An 18,965-nucleotide genomic window follows, 5' to 3' on the forward strand; every position below is an offset into this window, starting at 1 on the left:
AGACTTTGATGATGGTAAGGGAGAAAGTTTAAGATTTTGATTTAAAGAAAACAGACAAGAGTTTCTAACTGAACCTTAAAAAGGTTGGAGGCACTGTTCTAAGTATGTTGATGGGAAGTGTGTCAGAGCAAAGTTTGCTGGTCTTAGACACCAAAGACTTGAATGACAGTCACTAAGCCACTAAGGTGAGAATGGCTAACATTTATTGACCATTTACTATGTGCCTGTCACTTTTTTTTTTAAATTTTTTTTCAACGTTTATTTTTGGGACAGAGAGAGACAGAGCATGAACGGGGGAGGGGTAGAGAGAGAGGGAGACACAGAATCGGAACCAGGCTCCAGGCTCTGAGCCATCAGCCCAGAGCCTGACGCGGGGCTCGAACTCACGAACCGCGAGATCGTGACCTGGCTGAAGTCAGACGCCCAACCAACTGCGCCACCCAGGCGCCCCGTGCCTGTCACTTTTCTACTAACGCTGTAAGAAGGGTTCTATTATTACCCTCATTTTACAGACAAGGAAACTGAGGCACAAAGCGCTTAAGTAACTTGGAATGCCTATGATAAACTGAATCCGGTTTTGCAACATAGGCAGTCTGGCTCCAAATTGGTGCAGTTAGTTATTACCCTCCATTACTTCCTGATAAAAAGAAGTAACCATTATTAACATATATGCAGCAGGTTCTGTACCGGTTTTCTGGAATGTTATACTCATCTAATGCTCACTAATAACTCTGAGGTAGATACTATTTTTTGCAAGCTAGAAAACTTAAGGCTCAGAGCGCTACTATTATTTGGCAGACTCAAGCGCAGCCTCGAGGCTCCAAAAGTTTCTGTAACCCTCGAAACACGAACTACGTACATCTTGGAGCCTCAGTCAGGTTTCCCATCTTTAAAGTGAGGGGGGTGGTGGAGTAGCGTCTCAGTTCTACGAGGGGAGGGTATAGAGAAAAGAGACGTGTGCACAGAGGGGTGTGAAAGGGGTAGTAAAAAGCAGTCAAGCTCAGCGGCCGAGCGCCTTCCATAACCCGGGTGGGTGAGGTTGCAAAGGGGACACAGATTCCCGCCAGAGAGGAGGCCGGGGGTGTTAGCCCCGAGCGAGGCCTGTAGGCGAAAACGGGCCTGACAGCCTGTCTCTGACGGGTCTGGGCGCTGCCTACGCAGGCCGGCAGCCAAAGGGGAGGCGATCCCTGGGGGTTTGTCCCGATCCCGGGGCAGCACCTCACCCGCCCAAATCCTGCTTCGCAGGCCTCTCCATGAAAGCCAGAGAAGGAAGGGGCGCGGCTTCCCGGTCCGCGTCGTAGAGCGCCACGTCCCTCTTGGCTTAGGCTCCCCCAGGCTCCTTCGCGTTCTTGCTCCACACCGCCCTCCTCTCAGCCGGCGGGCGCGGCCTCGTCTCCGCCCCCGCCAATCGGCAACTTCCGCGATCCCAGTCGGACCAATCAGCGGCTGCCGGAGGGGCGGGGGCTGTCGCCAAGGCAGCGAGGAGGCGGGAGAGCGCGGTCAGTGAGGTATAGAGCGAAAAATCGCGGGCGGGGGGCTGGAGAGACAGGTTTGTGCACTGCGTCCATTCAGCAGGCGGAGCCTTGCACGCCGAGATCCGGCGAGGTAAGGCCGGTGGCCCGAGGTGGGTGCGGATCCTCAAGGCTGGAGGCTGGAGCGGGTCCTGAGATAGGTAGGGCTCAGGTTTTCGCCTGCCTTACGCTGCAGTGAGAATGGAGAGGGGGAGCAGCATAGTGGGTGGGCAAGGGTGGAGGGGCGCTTCCAGTTGCATCCTGAGGCGTAGGGTCCCTTTCTCCACTCCACTAGCTGCAGGGCACCCAAGCTTTCTTTGGGGTAGATGAGGGTGACAGGCTCTTGGCGGGAAGCAGGCGTGGGTGAGCGCAGGACAGAGATTCAGAAGGGGTCCACCCCACCTTGGCAGGTTGATGGGCGAGGGAGGTGCCCACTGGTAAGGGGGGGGGGTGTACCCATCAGCTCCCTGCTTATGCTCATCATTCCCCGCGCGGTCGAGCAAAACTAGGCCGGCGAATCCTGCTGTTCTGCCGGCCTGTTAAGCCGGCAACCCTTGACACTTAGGAGAGAAAGTTCAAGTCAGTTGTGGTATTGTTTTCCCTTATGTGACAAACCTTTGGTGTGAGATGAGATCTTTCGGTTTCTGAAATGGTACTTCCTTGTTGTGTTTCCTAAATGGTAACTTAGTAAGCAAATGGAGTTATTGTGGTTTGTGGTGGCAAATGGCCTTGGTTGGCAATTATTTTACAATATCCAGGTATTTTACAATATGGAGGGGGGGGGGGAGTGAGAAAGTATGAACATGAACCTTTGAACTATTATTCTGATTTCTGGGAGACAGAACCTCTTGAGATTTTCAGAGTGTTCACTAAACTCCTAAATTGGATAATGTACATTTACACAAGTGAATAAGTAAGTGCTCCCATGTAAGCCTTTTATTAAGGCTATTAAATCCATGGATGAATATGAACGAATATCAAATCACTTACTATTACCTTGGTTTAAAAAAGGGGAGGGTGAAAGGGGGAGGTTAAATGCAAGTATTTCTGATAGCCCATTTTGTCTGAAGGAGATTCTGGACTTTCTCTAAAGAATTGAAAAAATTGCCTAGACAATTGCTTTATGGAATTTGTTAAAAGTAGTATGGCTAATGGATTTGGATCTGATATGCACATATTTCGGACAGTTCTGTTTGAAGGAGATTCTGGACTTCCCCTTGATGAGACAGTTGCTTTAAGGAATTTGTTAAAAGTAGTATGACTAGTGGTATAGTAGATTTGGATCCTATAACTAATGGCTTCTTTTATGATCTATTTAAAATTTTTGTTTCTTAAGGCCTTCCCTGGTGAATTCTGTTGAATAATTAGAGTCAGGCAATATCCAGATTCTCGCATCTTGTCCCTTATGGAAATTACCTCAGGATTCATCCTGATTAAAGCTGAATGTGAGTTCTTGTTTTATAAAACTTGATCAGCAAGTTCAACAAATGCTGAGCAAACAAATGCCTCAACAAATATTCCTCAGTTAATAGGGCCCAAAATTTAAAAAAATGGAAATTTAGAATTAGAAATCTCAAATAATATTACTGTCGTCATTGGGGTGAACGTGGGAACTTCTGTTTCTCATCTTGTTCTTTAAACTCCCCATGATCTGGGGCATCTGGGTGGCTCAGTCAGTTAAGCATCTGACTTCGGATCAGGTCATGATCTCATGATTTGTGAGTTCAAGACCCACATCAGGCTCACTGCTATCAGTGCAAAGCCTGCTTCGGATTCCGCCCCCCCCCCCCTTCCCCTGCTTGAGTTCTCTCAAAAAAATAAACATTAAAAAAAACCCAAAAAACTCTCCATGATCAGTCTCACTTTCTAGTGATAAATTCATATCTGTCTCCTGTGGTTACTCATGCTGTTCTCTTCCAGCTGTCTTAATTATAAATTTACCCATCTTGCAAGGACCAAGTCCTGGGTGTGTTTACCTTATTCTGCTCTCTGGAGGTACTTAGTGTTCGTATCACACATTTTGTTTACTTCATTCAGCATGCTTTTTGTCAAGTTGGTTTGTGCTCTGTAAATACCAGTTAAAATGAAATGCACAGTGAAAGCAATGAGGGTACCTTTTAAAACACTAGCTATTGATTATCGTCACTAATATACACTATCAGCATGATCAATACCAGTGTCTTTGTGTTTTAGGATATGTTGTGTATCTCTATAGACATATCAACCTAATTTTGTTAGAATAATATTTATTTATTTTTTTTTTTTAATTTTTTTTTTCAACGTTTATTTATTTTTGGGACAGAGAGAGACAGAGCATGAACGGGGGAGGGGCAGAGAGAGAGGGAGACACAGAATCGGAAACAGGCTCCAGGCTCTGAGCCATCAGCCCAGAGCCCGACGCGGGGCTGGAACTCACGGACCGCGAGATCGTGACCTGGCTGAAGTCGGACGCTTAACCGACTGCGCCACCCAGGCGCCCCTAGAATAATATTTAAAAGTTGCTTTCAGCTTTCTAAGGGCCCTTTTGATGACTGAGGGAAATACCTTTTAAGTATTGGGTAGCTGGAGGAATCAAGTGTAGGATTTTAAAATGTGTTGAAAATAATTCTTAAAATAGTCTTTGAAGTATTGTGGGTAATTGAGTTGACTATATTTGGTATGATAGATGATTAACTTTTTCTAAATAACTGAAAGTCTAGAAGGGGGAAATTTGTTACTTTTATGTTTGATACTTGCAATTAGTTTATAGACTTTAAAAAACAGGCTCCTAACAATTTCAAGTAATTTAAGGAAAAACCACATTCACTTATTGATTTTCAATCCAAAGTTAAAACAACAACAACAACAACAACAACCATGAAATGGTGAAAGTTATACTTGATTAGAATTTGATGGCCAGATTCCAATCCTGGCTCTGTGAAATCATTTTGGCCAGGTCAGTTAGCTTCCTTATGCTTTATAACTTTTTATAAAAGTTTGGTCTGAACCAAACCACCTCTGAGATCATTTCTGGTCCCAGAATTGTCTGAGTTAAAAGTTTTTTTTTTTTAATTTTTTTTCAACGTTTATTTATTTTTGGGACAGAGAGAGACAGAGCATGAACGGGGGAGGGGCAGAGAGAGAGGGAGACACAGAATCGGAAACAGGCTCCAGGCTCTGAGCCATCAGCCTAGAGCCCGACGCGGGGCTCGAACTCCCGGACCGCGAGATCGTGACCTGACTGAAGTTGGACGCTTAACCAACTGTGCCACCCAGGCGCCCCATGAGTTAAAAATTTTTAAAGCAACCTAACGGAAATTGAGATAGCCGTTGCATGCTTTTGTTTTTAGCAGAGTTTTTTAAAAATTAAAAAAAAATTAATTTGGCAGAGCTTTTTGGCATGTTGTATTTAAGTTATCTGAAGTGCAGTATACATGAATAATGGAGACATTGTAAATTTAATAAATTTTTTTTTATTGAGAGATACAGGTGAGAAACAGTATCTACTTTCATTAAGTAGGCCTATTATAAGGATACTGTAACCAGTTAAGGTTGAAAAAAGAGGCAGTATAATAGTTTCCTTGGTTGGCGTCCTTTTCCACAGATATGAGCATCAGAACATTAATATCTATACTAATGTCTTGATACATGGAAAGGCGTGGAAAGGTTGGAGTCCAGCTCAGCTGGTCATACATCTGATACTTTACTTTGAATCTCACTATCCTGTTGACTCTCATTTGAAAAAAAAATTTTTAAGTATTTATTTATTTATTTTGAGAGAGAGAGAGAGTGCACATACACACAAGGTGGGAGGGGCAGAGAGGAAGAGAGAGAATCCCAAGCAGGCTCTGCAGTGTCAGCGCAGAGCCAGACATGGGGCTCAAACTCACAAAACCTGAGGTCATGTCCTGAGCCAAAACTAAGAGCCTATCCTTTAACTGCCTGAGCCACTCAGGTGCCCTGCCCCAATTTTTTAAATGTTTATTCATTTACTTTTGAGAGAGAGAGTGGGAATCAGTGAGGGGCAGAAAGAGAGATGGAAAGAGAGAATCCCTCGAGGGGCAGAGAGAGGGAGAAAGAGAGGAAGAGAGAGTGAGGGAGAGAGAGAGAATCCCATGCAGACTCCACACTGTTAGCATGGAGCCCGAAGCAGGGCTTGAGCTCACCTGAAGTGGGGCTCGAGCTCACCCAAAGCGGGGCTCAAAGTCACAGACCATGAAATCATGACCTGAGCTAAAGTCGGATGCTTAACGGACTGAGCCAATAAGTAATCTCTATGCCCAACATGGGGCTCGAACTCATGACTCCAAGATCAAGAGTCACATACTCCACTGACTTAGCCAGTCAGGTATCCCAATATCTATACTAATGTCTTTTTTTTTTTTTTTTTTTTTAGCTGTTTATTCTTTTTTGTGAGACAGAGACAAAGTGCAAGTGGGAGAGGGGCAGAGAGAGAGGGAGACACCAAATCCGAAGGAGGCTCCAGGCTCTGAGCTGTCAGCACAGAACCCAATGCAGGGCTCAAACTTACGAAGGGCGAGATCATGATCTGAGCTGAAGTCAGATGCTTAACAAGCTGAGCCACCCATTAGCCCCTATACTAATGTCTTTTATTTTTTATTTTTTATTTTTGTTTTTGAGAAAGAGACAGAGCGTGAGTGGGGCAGGAGCAGAGCAAGAGGGAGACACAGAATCTGAAGCAGGCTCCAGGCTCTGAGCTGTCAGCACAGAGCCTGATGCGGGACTTTAACTCACAAACCGTGAGATCGTGACCTGAGCTGAAGTCAGACGCTTACCGACTGGGCCACCCAGGCGCCCCACTAATGTCTTGATACATGAAAGGGTTGGAGTCCAGCTCTGTTGGTCATACATCCCATACTTTATTTTGAATCTTGCTTTCCTGCTAACTCATTTTTAAAGGGAAAAATAGAGTTGAGTACCAGGGTACTGGTCTCCCTCATCACTGCTGGCATTGAGAAATTCTCAGAAGCCATTTATTTTTCTCTACCCCACTCCTCTTCACTGTTAGAATTATGATATTGACAGCAAGAGGACGTAACAATGGTTTCCTGGCTAAGGACAGTGCCTTGGAAAAAGAAACCTGGAACTCTTCTTTTAATCCCAGGGAGGAAGAAATTGTATTCCTCTTTTGTTGGATGTACTGTTTTCATTGGCCTACAGCTGCATCAGGACTTTGGTTATGGTAATGCTTAGAGGAGAGTTCTAAAGCGGCCTTTCCAGAAATGACACTTAAAGGTTGTATGTCAAACTGGTTTATTGCTTTTTAAGTTCTATAACTTTGGGTGCTTACAGAACAGATTTTCATTATATATAGAGCTGTTTCATTTTCAAAGACATGAAGGGCATTAATATTTATTGAGCATTTACTATTGCCATGTATTGTGCCAATTACCTTGTATTCATTCTTATCTTCATCCAATGAAAAACTTATGAAGAAGTATTAGTTCAGTTTATAGGTAGGAAAATTAAGAATCAGAGAGGCAAATAGCTTGCCGGTAAATGGGGAATGGTAAGGATTCAATCTGTTGTTTGTTTATTTTTGACCATGCTGTGTTAATAGAAGTCGTATCCCTTTCCGACATATAACATGCGTATGACCACTCTCATGCTTAGATGATTTTATCTTGATATACCATAAAAAGAAAGAAATACATGTATTCTTAAGATTTGAAGATATTTTATTTGCTTATTTTCTTTATAGACTGTTTAAAAGTAATTCATTTTGTTCACCAGTGAGTGTGCACGTGAGCCAACCACCCTGAATTTTATAGGTAGTGGGGTTTCAAAAAAGAAGATTTAAGCTATTTTGCTTTATTACAGATCACTGTGACTAAGACTGGGACGAAGGTTAGTTTTTTAAAGTGATGGTAAGGGTAAAGAAAGATTCTAGTTAAGGATTTTAAGAAAAAATTCAGTTAAGGATTTAATGGGAAAACTGACCCTATATCGTGAAGTTTCATTGCTGAGGAAGATAGGCTTTTAGTCTAAATTCTTATTTACAAGAAATATGGTAAAGCCTTGGTATAATAAATTAATATCTTTGCTTATTGTGGTCTTTGATTCTATTTATTTAATATTTCTCTTTCCCCTCCCCACTGCATTATGATATATTTTGGTCTCCTTACACATCATAAAAATTTAGTACTTTTCTTTTCACAGGATGTGACAAATATATAATATCATATGCCATTACCACTGTAATAAGGCTAAATTTATGTTAAAAATACTGTTTTTCTTTCTCTCTCTCTCTTTTTTTTTTTTTTTTTTTACATTTAGAACCTGTTGAGTCAGTTTTTAGTGAAAAGCATTGACCTAGGAGCCAAGAACCATCTCTTCACTAATTTGATACTGTCCAAATCATCTTACCTCTCTGGATCTCAGTTGCCTGATCTGTAAAAAGGAGATAAAAATTCTTTATCTCTCTGAAGGTAAGTGATCGGTTAAGAGAGCAAAAAATAAAAACAGATAGGCACAAAGTTCAGTAATTCTTTTGTTAGTAATGCTTCAGTTTCCCTTTTTTTCTGTTCTAGAATAATTGACCCAATAAACAAAATAATTAAGGGACTTACATGTATAAAAATTACCTATTTTTCCCTTTTTTTATTCTTTTAATTCAAGTAAAATGAACATAAAGTATTATATTAGTTTCAGGTATGTAATATAATGATTCAGCAATTCTATGCATTAGTCAGTCATCATCAGTGTAAGTGTACTTTTAATCCCCTTCACCTATTTTTTCCTATCCTCCCATCCACCTCCCCTCTGGAAACCACCAGTTTGTTCTCTATAGTGAAGAGTCTTTTTTGTTTGTCTCTTTTTTCTTTGTTCATTTGTTTTGTTTCTTAAATTCTGCATATGAGTAAAATCATATGGTATTTGTCTTTCTCTGACTGACTGATTTCTCTTAGCATTATACTCTCTAGGTCTATCCATGTTGTTGCAAATGGCAAGATTTCATTTTTTTATGGCTGACTAATATTCCAGTATATCCATTCATCAAAGGATGGACACTTGGGTGGCTTCTATATCTTGGTTGTCATAAATAATGCTGCAGTGAACAGAAGGGAGCTTATATCTTTTCGGATTAGTGGTTTCATACTCTTTGGGTAAATAGCCAGCAGTGGAATTACTGGACCATATGATAATTTTATTTTTAATTTTTTAAAAATAATTTATTGTCAAGTTAGCTAACATACAGTGTATACACTGTAGTCTTGGCTTCATGAGTATTTTAAACTTTTTTGAGGAACAACCACACTGTTTTCCATAGTGCCTGCACCAGTTTGCATTCTCACCAATAGTGAATGAGGGTTCCTTTTTCTCCACATCCTTGCTGACATTTATTATTTCTTGTGTTTTTGATTTTAGCCATTCTGAGAGGTATGAAGTAATATCTCATTATTGTTTTGATTTGCATTTCCTTGATGCTCATTAATGTTGAGCATCTTTTCATGTGTCTGTTGGCCATTTCTATGTCTTCTTTGGAAAAATGCCTGTTGAGGTTCTCTGCCTATTTTTTTATTGGATCATTACTATTATTTTTGGTGTTGAGTTGTAGAAGTTTTTATTTATTTATTTATTTATTTATTTATTTATTTATTTATTTATAGCACGAGCTGGGAAGGGGCAGAGGGAGAGGGAGAGAGAGAATCTTAAGCAGGCTCTTTGCTCAATATGGATCTCACAACTGTGAGATCATGACCTGAGCTGAAATCAAGAGTTGGATGCTTATCTAACTGAGCCACGGAGGAGCCCCACAAATACTATTTTAATGCCTTTAAAGATGTTTTAATTAACAAAAAAGGGTCATGCTATGCATTGTTTTATAAACAGCTTTTTTTGAGTTGCAATTGTTTATTTGATAGGCTACCTTCTACACTAGATTGAAAGGCCTATAAGGGTAAGGGCCATGTCTATCTTGTTTTATCTTGTCGTCTAGCATATCTGGTACATAGTGGACACTTAATAAATAGTTGCTAAATAAATATGTACAATAGTATAGAATATATGCTTCAATACAATTTATTTATATAAATTTTTTTTTTTACACTTATTTATTTTTGAGACAGAGACAGAGCATGAACAGGGGAGGGGCAGAGAGAGAGAGGGAGACACAGAATCTGAAACAGGCTCCAGGCTCTGAGCTGTCAGCACAGAGCCCGACACGGGGCTTGAGCTCACGGACCATGAGATCATGACCTAAGCCGAAGTCGGATGCTTAACCTTAAGATCAAGCCACCGAGGTGCCCCTGCTTCAATACAATTTAAAAGAAGAGTAAAAGAGGAGGGTTGTGAGAGGGAGAAAAAGGTAGATGAAAGGTAGATGAAGGAGGAAAAAGGTAGATGAAGAAAAGGTAGATGAAGGAGAGATGAGAGAGGGAGAAAAAGGTGGATGAAGGAGGAAGAAGGTAGATGAAGGAGGAATTCCTATTATAAGGCAAGAGAAACAAGCTATTCTGTTTTCTGTACTCTCCACCCGTCTTACCCATGACCATTCTTTCTAACCATTTCCAGGATATCTCCCTGCAATCAAACAGGAAACTCTCTCTCTCTCTCTCTCTCTCTCTCTCTCTCACACACACACACACACACCCACACACACACACACAGACCCCAAGTAAACTTGATCTGGATAACTACCGGTAGGCATTAATAGTTAAAAAATCCACCTCTGTATGTGAATGGGAGTTTTGATTTATCAGAGATAGGAGAAGAGAGATAAGCTTCCTTTTAGGACTTGGAAATTTAGGGAAATTATTTTTTTTTATCTACTAAATGCTAGAAGAGGTTTCAGAATGCTGCTTACTTTGTAATTTTGCCCAAGGCTCCGATGCCCTTGTGCACAGTGGTTTCCATGCAGTCTGAATGGAGATCATGGACTGATTTGGAATTTCAGATCATTTGACATTACAGCATATATTATCTGCCTGTTCTGGTTCAATCAATCTACTGTTTCAGCAGAGTTCTGCCCAGGTCTCTTCTTTAGATATCTTTTCTTCTTATGGAAGAAGAGGGTGATAAAGAAAAGGAGGCCGTTCTTACTGCCCAGATATTGGAAGAAAAGTAGGTTAGTTTCCCCATCTTCCTTTTGCCTCTCCTTATACCTCGTCTGTCCTCATTTTGTATGGGCATTTGCATGTTATTGAGTTTATGAAAATCTGTAAGTCTGTATCTGACACATTTGACATGGTCTTGGTATTTAAAGAAATTTTTGTGTCATTACTTTTCTACTTGAGGTGCTAGAACATTTTCCATTTCTTTTGTTGTGATGACAGTTGACATTCTTGAGGACTTATTAAGAAGTAAATGTTTTAACAGAAAAAAAGACAAGCAAAAAAACAAACTCTTAACTCTAGAGGACAAACTGGTGGTTACCAGAGAGGAGGTGGGTGTGGGGATGAGTGAAATAGGTAAAGAGGATTAAGAGTACACTTATCAGGATGAGCACTGAGTAATGCATAGAATTGTTGAACCAATACATTTTAGTCCTGAAACTAATAAAACATGGTTACATATACTGGAATTAAAAAAATATATTTTTTAAAAAGAAGTGAATGTTTTCATTACTAAGTTAGGACATTAATAAGTTGATTGTCCTAATTACTTCTGGAATAAACACTAAAAGATTAGAAACTGTTAGAGGGAGAAAGTATTTTCTATTTTTAAAAAAGTTAAAAGAAATTAAAAAAAAATATTTATTTATTTTTGAAAGAGAAACAGACCACGAGCAGGGGAGGAACCGAGAGAGGGAGACACAGAATCTGAAGCAGGCTCTAGGCTTTGAGCTGTCAGCACAGAGCCCGACCCAAGTGGGGCTCGAACTCATGAACCACGAGATCATGACCTGAGCCGAAGTCAGATGCTTAAACTGACTGAACCACCCAGGCACCCCTAGTTTAAAAAAAAATTTAATGTTAATTTTTATTTTTGAGAGAGAGAACACAAGTGACGGAGGTGCAGAGAGAGAAAGGGACAGGGGATCCGAAGTGGGATCTGTGCTGACAGATTATTGGTGCCCCAATAATTTGCATTTCTAACAAACTTCCAGGTGGTACTGGTGCTGCTGGCCCAGGGGTCACACTTTGAGAACCACTGCTTAAAAACAGTCAGAAGCTTTGGAGTCAGTTGGTCCCAGGCCCAAACTCTGGCTATATGACTTACTCCTGTGTGACCCAGATCAGGTTTTTAAACTGATATATCTCAGTCTCCTGTACTTTAAAATGGGGATAATATTTATTTCACAGAGTCTTTGTAAGAATTAATTATTTAATATAAGAAAAAGTTTAGTATACTGCTTGGTACATAGTAAACACTCAATTGGTGGTTTCTGTTGTTATTTGTAATGAGTCTGGGACCCAATTTAAAGTTAGTAAGCCATGAATTCAGTTAATATTTTAGGGTAGATACCCAGAGACTTCTTGTTACTCTATCACTTTGAGATGTTGAGATGTGCGTGCACACACACACACACACACACACACACACACACACACACCACTTTCACGTGTACAAACATGCTCCTCTCTTGACTTGCCTTCTCATTTACGGCAGATCTGACAGGACAGTGAGAGAAGAGAGAAACTGTAAAAGGAAATCCACTTCCAAGATTCAATAACTGTAATTTATTTTTATTAATCTCAGGCTTCTCTTGTGTAAAAGTGGATGCTATTTTTAAAAAGCATATTTCAAAATATGTGACATGGCTGCCAATTGCTGATACAGGACTGCTTATAGATTTCCCTGTGTGTGTGTGTGCTGTATAGTAGAAGGAGGAGAGTCTAAGGGACATTGGAGTTACTGCAGGGTGGAGGGGAGGAGTCTATGTGAAAGATTCTTCTAAACTCTGGGTTGACCATATCAAGGGATAGTCACGGCTCCTGATGAGGCCTGCAAAATGAAGCTACAGAGGTATATCGCTCATCTGACTCTCTGCATGCACATTATAGAAAGACTATTCAAATCATGTTAGTGCTTATTCATTTTCCAACTATATGCGTATCATGTTAGGAGCCATGGAGACCTGATTCAGCTTTAGAAGCTGTGTAGAAGACATCAAAATTGACTTGAGCAGTTTAAGTCACAATTTGGGCTTTTTGGCCATGACTGCCCTTAAAACTATTATCCTTTTTTTTTTAATGTTTATTTATTTAAACATTTTTTAATGTTTATTTTTGACAGAGAGAGAGAGAGAGAGAGAGAGACAGAGCATGAGTGGGGGAGGGGCAGAGAGAGAGGGAGATACAGAATCCGAAGCAGGCTCCAGGCTCTGAGCTGTCGCACAGAGCCCGATGCGGGGCTCGAACTCACAGACTGCAAGATCGTGACCTGAGCCGAATTCGGACACTCAACCGACTAAGCCACCCAGGCACCCAAAGTTTACTTATTTTTGAGAGAGAGAGAGAGACAGAGCGCGAGTGGGGGTGGGGTAGAGAGAGGGAGACACAGAATCCAAAGCAGGCCCTAGGCTCTGAGCTGTCAGCACAGAGCCTGATGTGGACCTGGAACCCACGAACCATGAGATCATGACCTGAACCAAAGTTGGACATTCAACCTAGTGAGCCACCCAGGCGCCCCACAACTATTATCCTTTTTAATGGTCATTTGGCCAGCCTATTTGCAGGGGCCCATGGGACTTGCAAAGGTAACAGAAGTTAGAATTCAGATTTTTTTAAAAAACAACTAACTCAATGATACTTAATTTTTTATAAAAGGTACAGATACAGCTAATAAATACATGAAGAGATGCTTAATATTAGCCAATGAAATGGAAATCAAAATCAAAATGAGATGCCACTTCACACCTAGTAGGTTGGCTATAATAAAAAAGACAGACAATAACACGTGTTGGTGAGGATATGGAAACATTGAAAGCCTCATCTATTGCTGGTGAAAATGTAAATTGGTGCTATGGAAAATAATTTAGCAGTTCCTCAAAAACTTAAACATAGAGTCACCAAATTGACCCAGCAATTCCATTCCTTGATATATAACCAAAAGAATTGGAAACATGTTAACACGATAACTTGGACACAAATGTTCATAGTAGCATTATTCAAACCAGCCAAAAAATGTAGAAACAACCCAAATGTCTATCAACTCATGAATTGTTAAAATACGGCCTATACAAATGCTATACGAAAGAATGAAGTACTGATTTGTGTTACGTGATTGGACCTTGAAAATATAGTGCTAAATAAAAGCCAGATGCAAAAGGCCACACATCGTATGATTCCATACATGGGAAGTGTCTAGACTAGGAAAATCTATACAGACCGAAAGTAGATCAATGGTTGCCAGGTGCTGGGAGAACGAAGGAATGGCAAGTGACTGCTAATTTGGAATGATGAAAGTGTTCTAAAAAATTAGATAGTGGTGATAATTGCACAACCATATGAATATACTATAAACCTCTGAACTGTATAATTTAAAAGAGGAAGTTTTGTGGCATGTAAATTATATCTCAAAAACCAAAACCAAAAACAAAACATACACCTGTAATGGGCATGAAGCATGAATGAGAAATAAACCTTGTTTGTCATAAAAAAAATAATTGTGGGAGGAGTAGATGATTCATGATGGGAACATATTCTGTGGAGAAACAAGTCATAGAGGGAATCTATTAAAGATTCATAGTGCAGGGGCGCCTGGGTGGCGCAGTCGGTTAAGCGTCCGACTTCAGCCAGGTCACGATCTCGCGGTCCGTGAGTTCGAGCCCCGCGTCAGGCTCTGGGCTGATGGATCGGAGCCTGGAGCCTGTTTCCGATTCTGTGTCTCCCTCTCTCTCTGCCCCTCCCCCGTTCATGCTCTGTCTCTCTCTGTCCCAAAATAAATAAAAAACGTTGGAAAAAAAATTAAAAAAAAAAAAGATTCATAGTGCATAGTAAGCCATCACAGGTTCTGAAAGTCTTGCAAAGACAACAACTTATTTAGCTTCATTGAGCCAACATCTCCCAAACATTTCATCCTGAAAAACATTTACTCACAATGATCATGTTGAGGAACTAGTCTCCTAGAGAAGAATCAATCTTGGGCTTGAGCATACGTATGTAGAAATTACCCGCAAAGTTTGTTAAAAAAGATTCTGGCTCCCACCCTAGAGCTTCTGATTCTAGAGGTCTTGGGGACAGCCTGAGAATCAAGCTCCCATGAGATTTGATCCTTCAGGTTTGAGAACTAAATGTAGAGTAGCATCTTTACAGAATAGACAAATCCTGTACCTTAAATGGGTGAATTTTATGGCATGAGAATTATATCTCAATAAAGATGCTAAAAAATTTGATATATTAGAAATAGCACTAAAATATGAGTTCTAGTAATTTTGTTAATGCAAGACAATGCTCCATGAGTGAATTGTTTTAATTAAAATTTTCTTCATCTGTAAAATGAGTCACTGCCTTATCTATTATCTAGGGTTGTGGTAAAAATGAGAGGCAGTGTACTCTTTTCCAAATTGTGTTCTATGGATAAAAACATGTGACTTCAGGGGCGCCTGGGTGGCTCAGTCGGTTAAGCTTCTGACTTAGGCTCAGGTCATGATCTTGTGGCTTACAGGTTCAAGCCCTGCGTCGGGCTCTGTGCTGACGGCTTAGAGCCTGGAGCCTGCTTTGGATTCTGTGTCTCCCTCTCTCTGCCCCTCCCCCCTCACGCTCTGTCTCTCTCTCCTTTAAAAAGTAAATAAACATAAAAAAAATTAAACAAAAAACAAAAACATGTGACTTAAAAAAAGGTCCATAGCCAGCTAAGTTTGGGAGATTCTGAGTTAAATGATGCATATTCTATATGTACGGTCAGACTGTTATATTTAACTTGGACCCTAACATGAATCTATATGTATAAAATCAATTAAATATGCAATTTTTATTCATTCTCATTTTTGTAGTAGATCCTTCAGAGCTACTAAGATCCTTATGGAGTAGAAACTGTTTGAATAAACAAAGTTTGAATAATATTGTGGGAATATTAATAGTTGCTGCTTGCTTGTTTCAAGCTTGATATTTTATTGACCTATTTATTTGAAAGATTATTGTCCAAAAAGAATTTTTATCAAATTACTACTGGCTATGATAAAATAATGTTTATAAGTTTAAGAAAATAGTTGTCTGGGTTTTTATTTTTTTTAACGTTTATTTACTTTTGAGACAGAGAGAGACAGAGCGTGAATGGGGGAGGGTCAGAGAGAGAGGGAGACACAGAATCGGAAACAAGCTCCAGGATCTGAGCTGTCACCACAGAGCCCGACACGGGGCTCGAACTCACGGACCACAAGATCATGACCTGAGCTGAAGTCAGACCCTTAACTGACTGAGCCACCCAGGCGCCCCAATAGTTGTCTGTTTTAATCAACTTATATTTATAGAGCAACTTATTTTCAAAATTAGATCAAAGCTAAATTAAATATATCTAGAAACAATTTTGGCTCCCTATTATTTTAATAAAAAAATACAGTTTTTCCTTACTTCTCCCTTTCTTAAATTTGGGCGATTTGCTTTTAAAGATTTTGAGAACCTTATTATCATCTTTATTTGAAGCTTTTATAATTAACTAAATGATTTCTTATACTATAAGCAGTTTAAACTTTAAAGTTTTGATTACTTGTCTTTTTAATTTTGGTTGAAAAGCATTTCTCCCCTGATTTTATTTAGTGATCTGTTTAAAGTATTATTTTGGATAACTTATAATGTATTTTTAACATCTTTCTAGAATTATTTGGTTGTATTCAATTTCTTGAAATTGGATATGTTATTAACATGGCATTGGGAATGCATGTATATATAGTTTGAAGACATCTTTTCAAGACCTTACTATCTAAAATTATACCTTTATTTCAGATGAGGTGGAGGACTCTCTTAATACAATATTGTTTTCTCTTGGTTACCTGTCTACTTTCTGCTCTTGAAGCTGTGCCTATAGACATAGACAAGACAAAAGTAAAAAATACTCAACCTGTGGACAGCGCAAAGATAGAACCACCAGTAAGTGAAATGATAAATATAACCTTATGGGAAGAATTTTAACTAAATGCTGCTAATATTTATTACTTATAAAACTGCATATTTAGGAACTATTTCTGAAATGGCAGTGAAAGAGTATTGGATAAGCATATGTTGTTTAATATTAGACAATGTTTATTTATGTAGGTCATATATTAAGTAATGCATAGGGGAATTAATCCTAATAATATATTTCCATGCTTTTTTTTTTAAGTTTATTTATTTATTTTGAGAGAGAGAGAGAGAACCAGCAGGGAAGGGGCAGAGAGAAGGAGACAGAGGGTCTGAAGCAGCACAGAGCCTGATGTGGGGCTCGAACTCACAAACTGAGATTATGACCTGAGCTGAAGTCAGAGCTTAACTGACAGAGCCACCCAGGTGCCCAATCATAACACATTTCCAATGTAGAGCTCACCAGCCAAGCAAACATTGTATTATATTCAAAGGAGAGATAGTAATGAGGAAAGACAGGTGACAGTGGGGTAAAACCAATAACATTATCAGTTAAGTCTTCATTGTCTAAGCCATATAGAAAATGTACCTTTATGTAACAATAAAACATTATATTGGTTCTGATATAAAATTTTTCATTTGAGAAGTATAGCTTTTTGACTTTGTCCAAGCTGTTAAAGTAGATACATCTCAATGCCATTTTGTTAGACTTTTTTTTTTTATTTTTTTTATTTTTTAGGATTGAGATCTTTAGATGCAGGGAAGAAAAAACTTTCAGAAACATTATTGTTTGTTTCTTAATTTGAAGGATACTGGACTTTATTATGACGAATATCTTAAGCAAGTGATTGATGTGCTGGAAACAGATAATCATTTCAGAGAAAAGCTACAGAAAGCAGACATAGAGGAAATAAAGGTAAATGTAATTAAATAATTATTTAACAAACATTAAAGCATCTCAGACACTGACTTTAGTACTAGGAATACAAAGATGGACTCTTTCCAGGGTCTTAAAGAAATTAGAATTTATTCTGAATAAATAATACCTAGAAAAAGATTAATAGGATGAATATATGATGGGAGTATAATATATTTTGGAGATGTAGAGCATGGGCACATAATTCAGTATGAAGTGATGGAAGAAGGGGGGAAATCATTCTTCCTGCCAATAATTTCCTCGAATTGTCTTGAGAACAATCTTGTGTTTCCTTTGAAGAATTAATTTGCCGTGTGGAACTAATTTCCTGGGGTGAGTAATATTTAACATAGAACTTTTAGTGTCTCTTACCTACTTCAGGTAGGGTTAAGAACATTTTTTTGTGGATAACAGAACAGGTGGATAATGGGAAATATAATAGGGAGATAATCCTGGTTTGCTATAGGGAATACTTTTTTTTTTTTTTTAAGTGTGCTCCATACCCTATGTGGGGCAACTCACGACCCTGAGATCAAGAGTCATGTGCTTTACTGACTGATCCAGCCAGGCACCCCAATACAGGGAATACTTTTATAACTGTCTTCTTTTCATAGTCAATTCCTATTCCTTATTAAGGAAGGGAGAGACAAAATGAAGTAAGTTAAATAGTTATTCAGTGAAAAAGATAGAAGAATTAAAATAGACAATAAAACTCAAGTCAACAGGATCATTATAAATAGCTCAGCAAAGACTCTTTTCTCAGGAGAAAATGGGTGAAAAAAGTTAGAATTTGTCCTTTCCTTTTCAGCCAAGTATTTTGAAAGGGGAATTATACTACATTTCTTCACTTCCCAGTATTGCTGACTGGAAAGATCATGGCTTTGCCCACATCCCTCCACTGAATATACTTTCATGAAGGATGTCAGTTATTTCTTAATTGGCAAATACAGTAAACACTTTTTATTCCTATTCTTACTGGACTCCTTTATTTTATCTCAGTGGTGCTCAGATTTTAGGGCTTGTTGAAACACAGATTTTTCGGCCCCCACCTATAGGCTTTCTGATTCAGTAAGTCTAGAACTTGCATTTCCTAAAGTTCCCAGTTGACGTTGGGGACTACACTTAGAGAACCATTGTTTTATGTAATAATGATGACCGGTCTCTCCTTGAGCATACTGCTTTGTGTTTCATAACAGCACATTCTCTTGGTTCTCCTTCTTACTCTCTGAACATTATTTCTTGGTCTTCCTTGGGGGTGGGCAGAAGGGGTTCATTTTTTTTTTTTTTTTTTAATCTTCCTCAGCAGGCCCCGTTGATTCAGTCCTAAAAGGTTTATCTGCCTGATTGCTAGATTTGCAGTTTGTGATTGCAAATGCATTTATAAACAAGAGAAAGTAAACTACTAGCTATTTTGTTTCTTAAATTTTGGAACATGTATCTAATTATTCATCTATGAGAAAAGTAATCAAAGGACACAATGTAAAAAAGGTGAATTTTGAAAAGTTATTTATATATGGAATTACTAAAGCTTAATGTGGCCATGTTACTTTAAAAAATTACTTTATTGAAATATAATTTACATACCTTAAAACTTTC

At 39.2% G+C, this 18,965-nt stretch overlaps 1 protein-coding gene across 4 annotated transcripts in view; it reads left to right on the plus strand.

Moving 5' to 3' along the window:
- Positions 1-1,459: 1,459 nt before the first annotated feature.
- The window catches only part of NUCB2 (nucleobindin 2), a 36,393-nt gene continuing 18,887 nt past the window's right edge, over positions 1,460-18,965 (plus strand). Inside the window, exons 1-4 of one of the 4 annotated variants that reach the window (XM_043582347.1) lie at positions 1,460-1,672; positions 7,788-7,939; positions 16,340-16,483; positions 17,262-17,369. In XM_043582347.1, the coding sequence (XP_043438282.1) occupies positions 16,340-16,483; positions 17,262-17,369 (252 nt within the window). In that variant the 5' untranslated portion in view covers positions 1,460-1,672; positions 7,788-7,939. Of the gene's footprint in view, positions 1,673-2,846; positions 2,957-7,787; positions 7,940-16,339; positions 16,484-17,261; positions 17,370-18,965 lie in introns of those variants that run through there. The other 3 variants (XM_043582346.1, XM_043582350.1, XM_043582348.1) reach the window with 3 other exon arrangements.

Source organism: Prionailurus bengalensis, chromosome D1 (genome assembly GCF_016509475.1).
Source record: "Prionailurus bengalensis isolate Pbe53 chromosome D1, Fcat_Pben_1.1_paternal_pri, whole genome shotgun sequence".
NCBI lineage: Eukaryota > Metazoa > Chordata > Mammalia > Carnivora > Felidae > Prionailurus > Prionailurus bengalensis.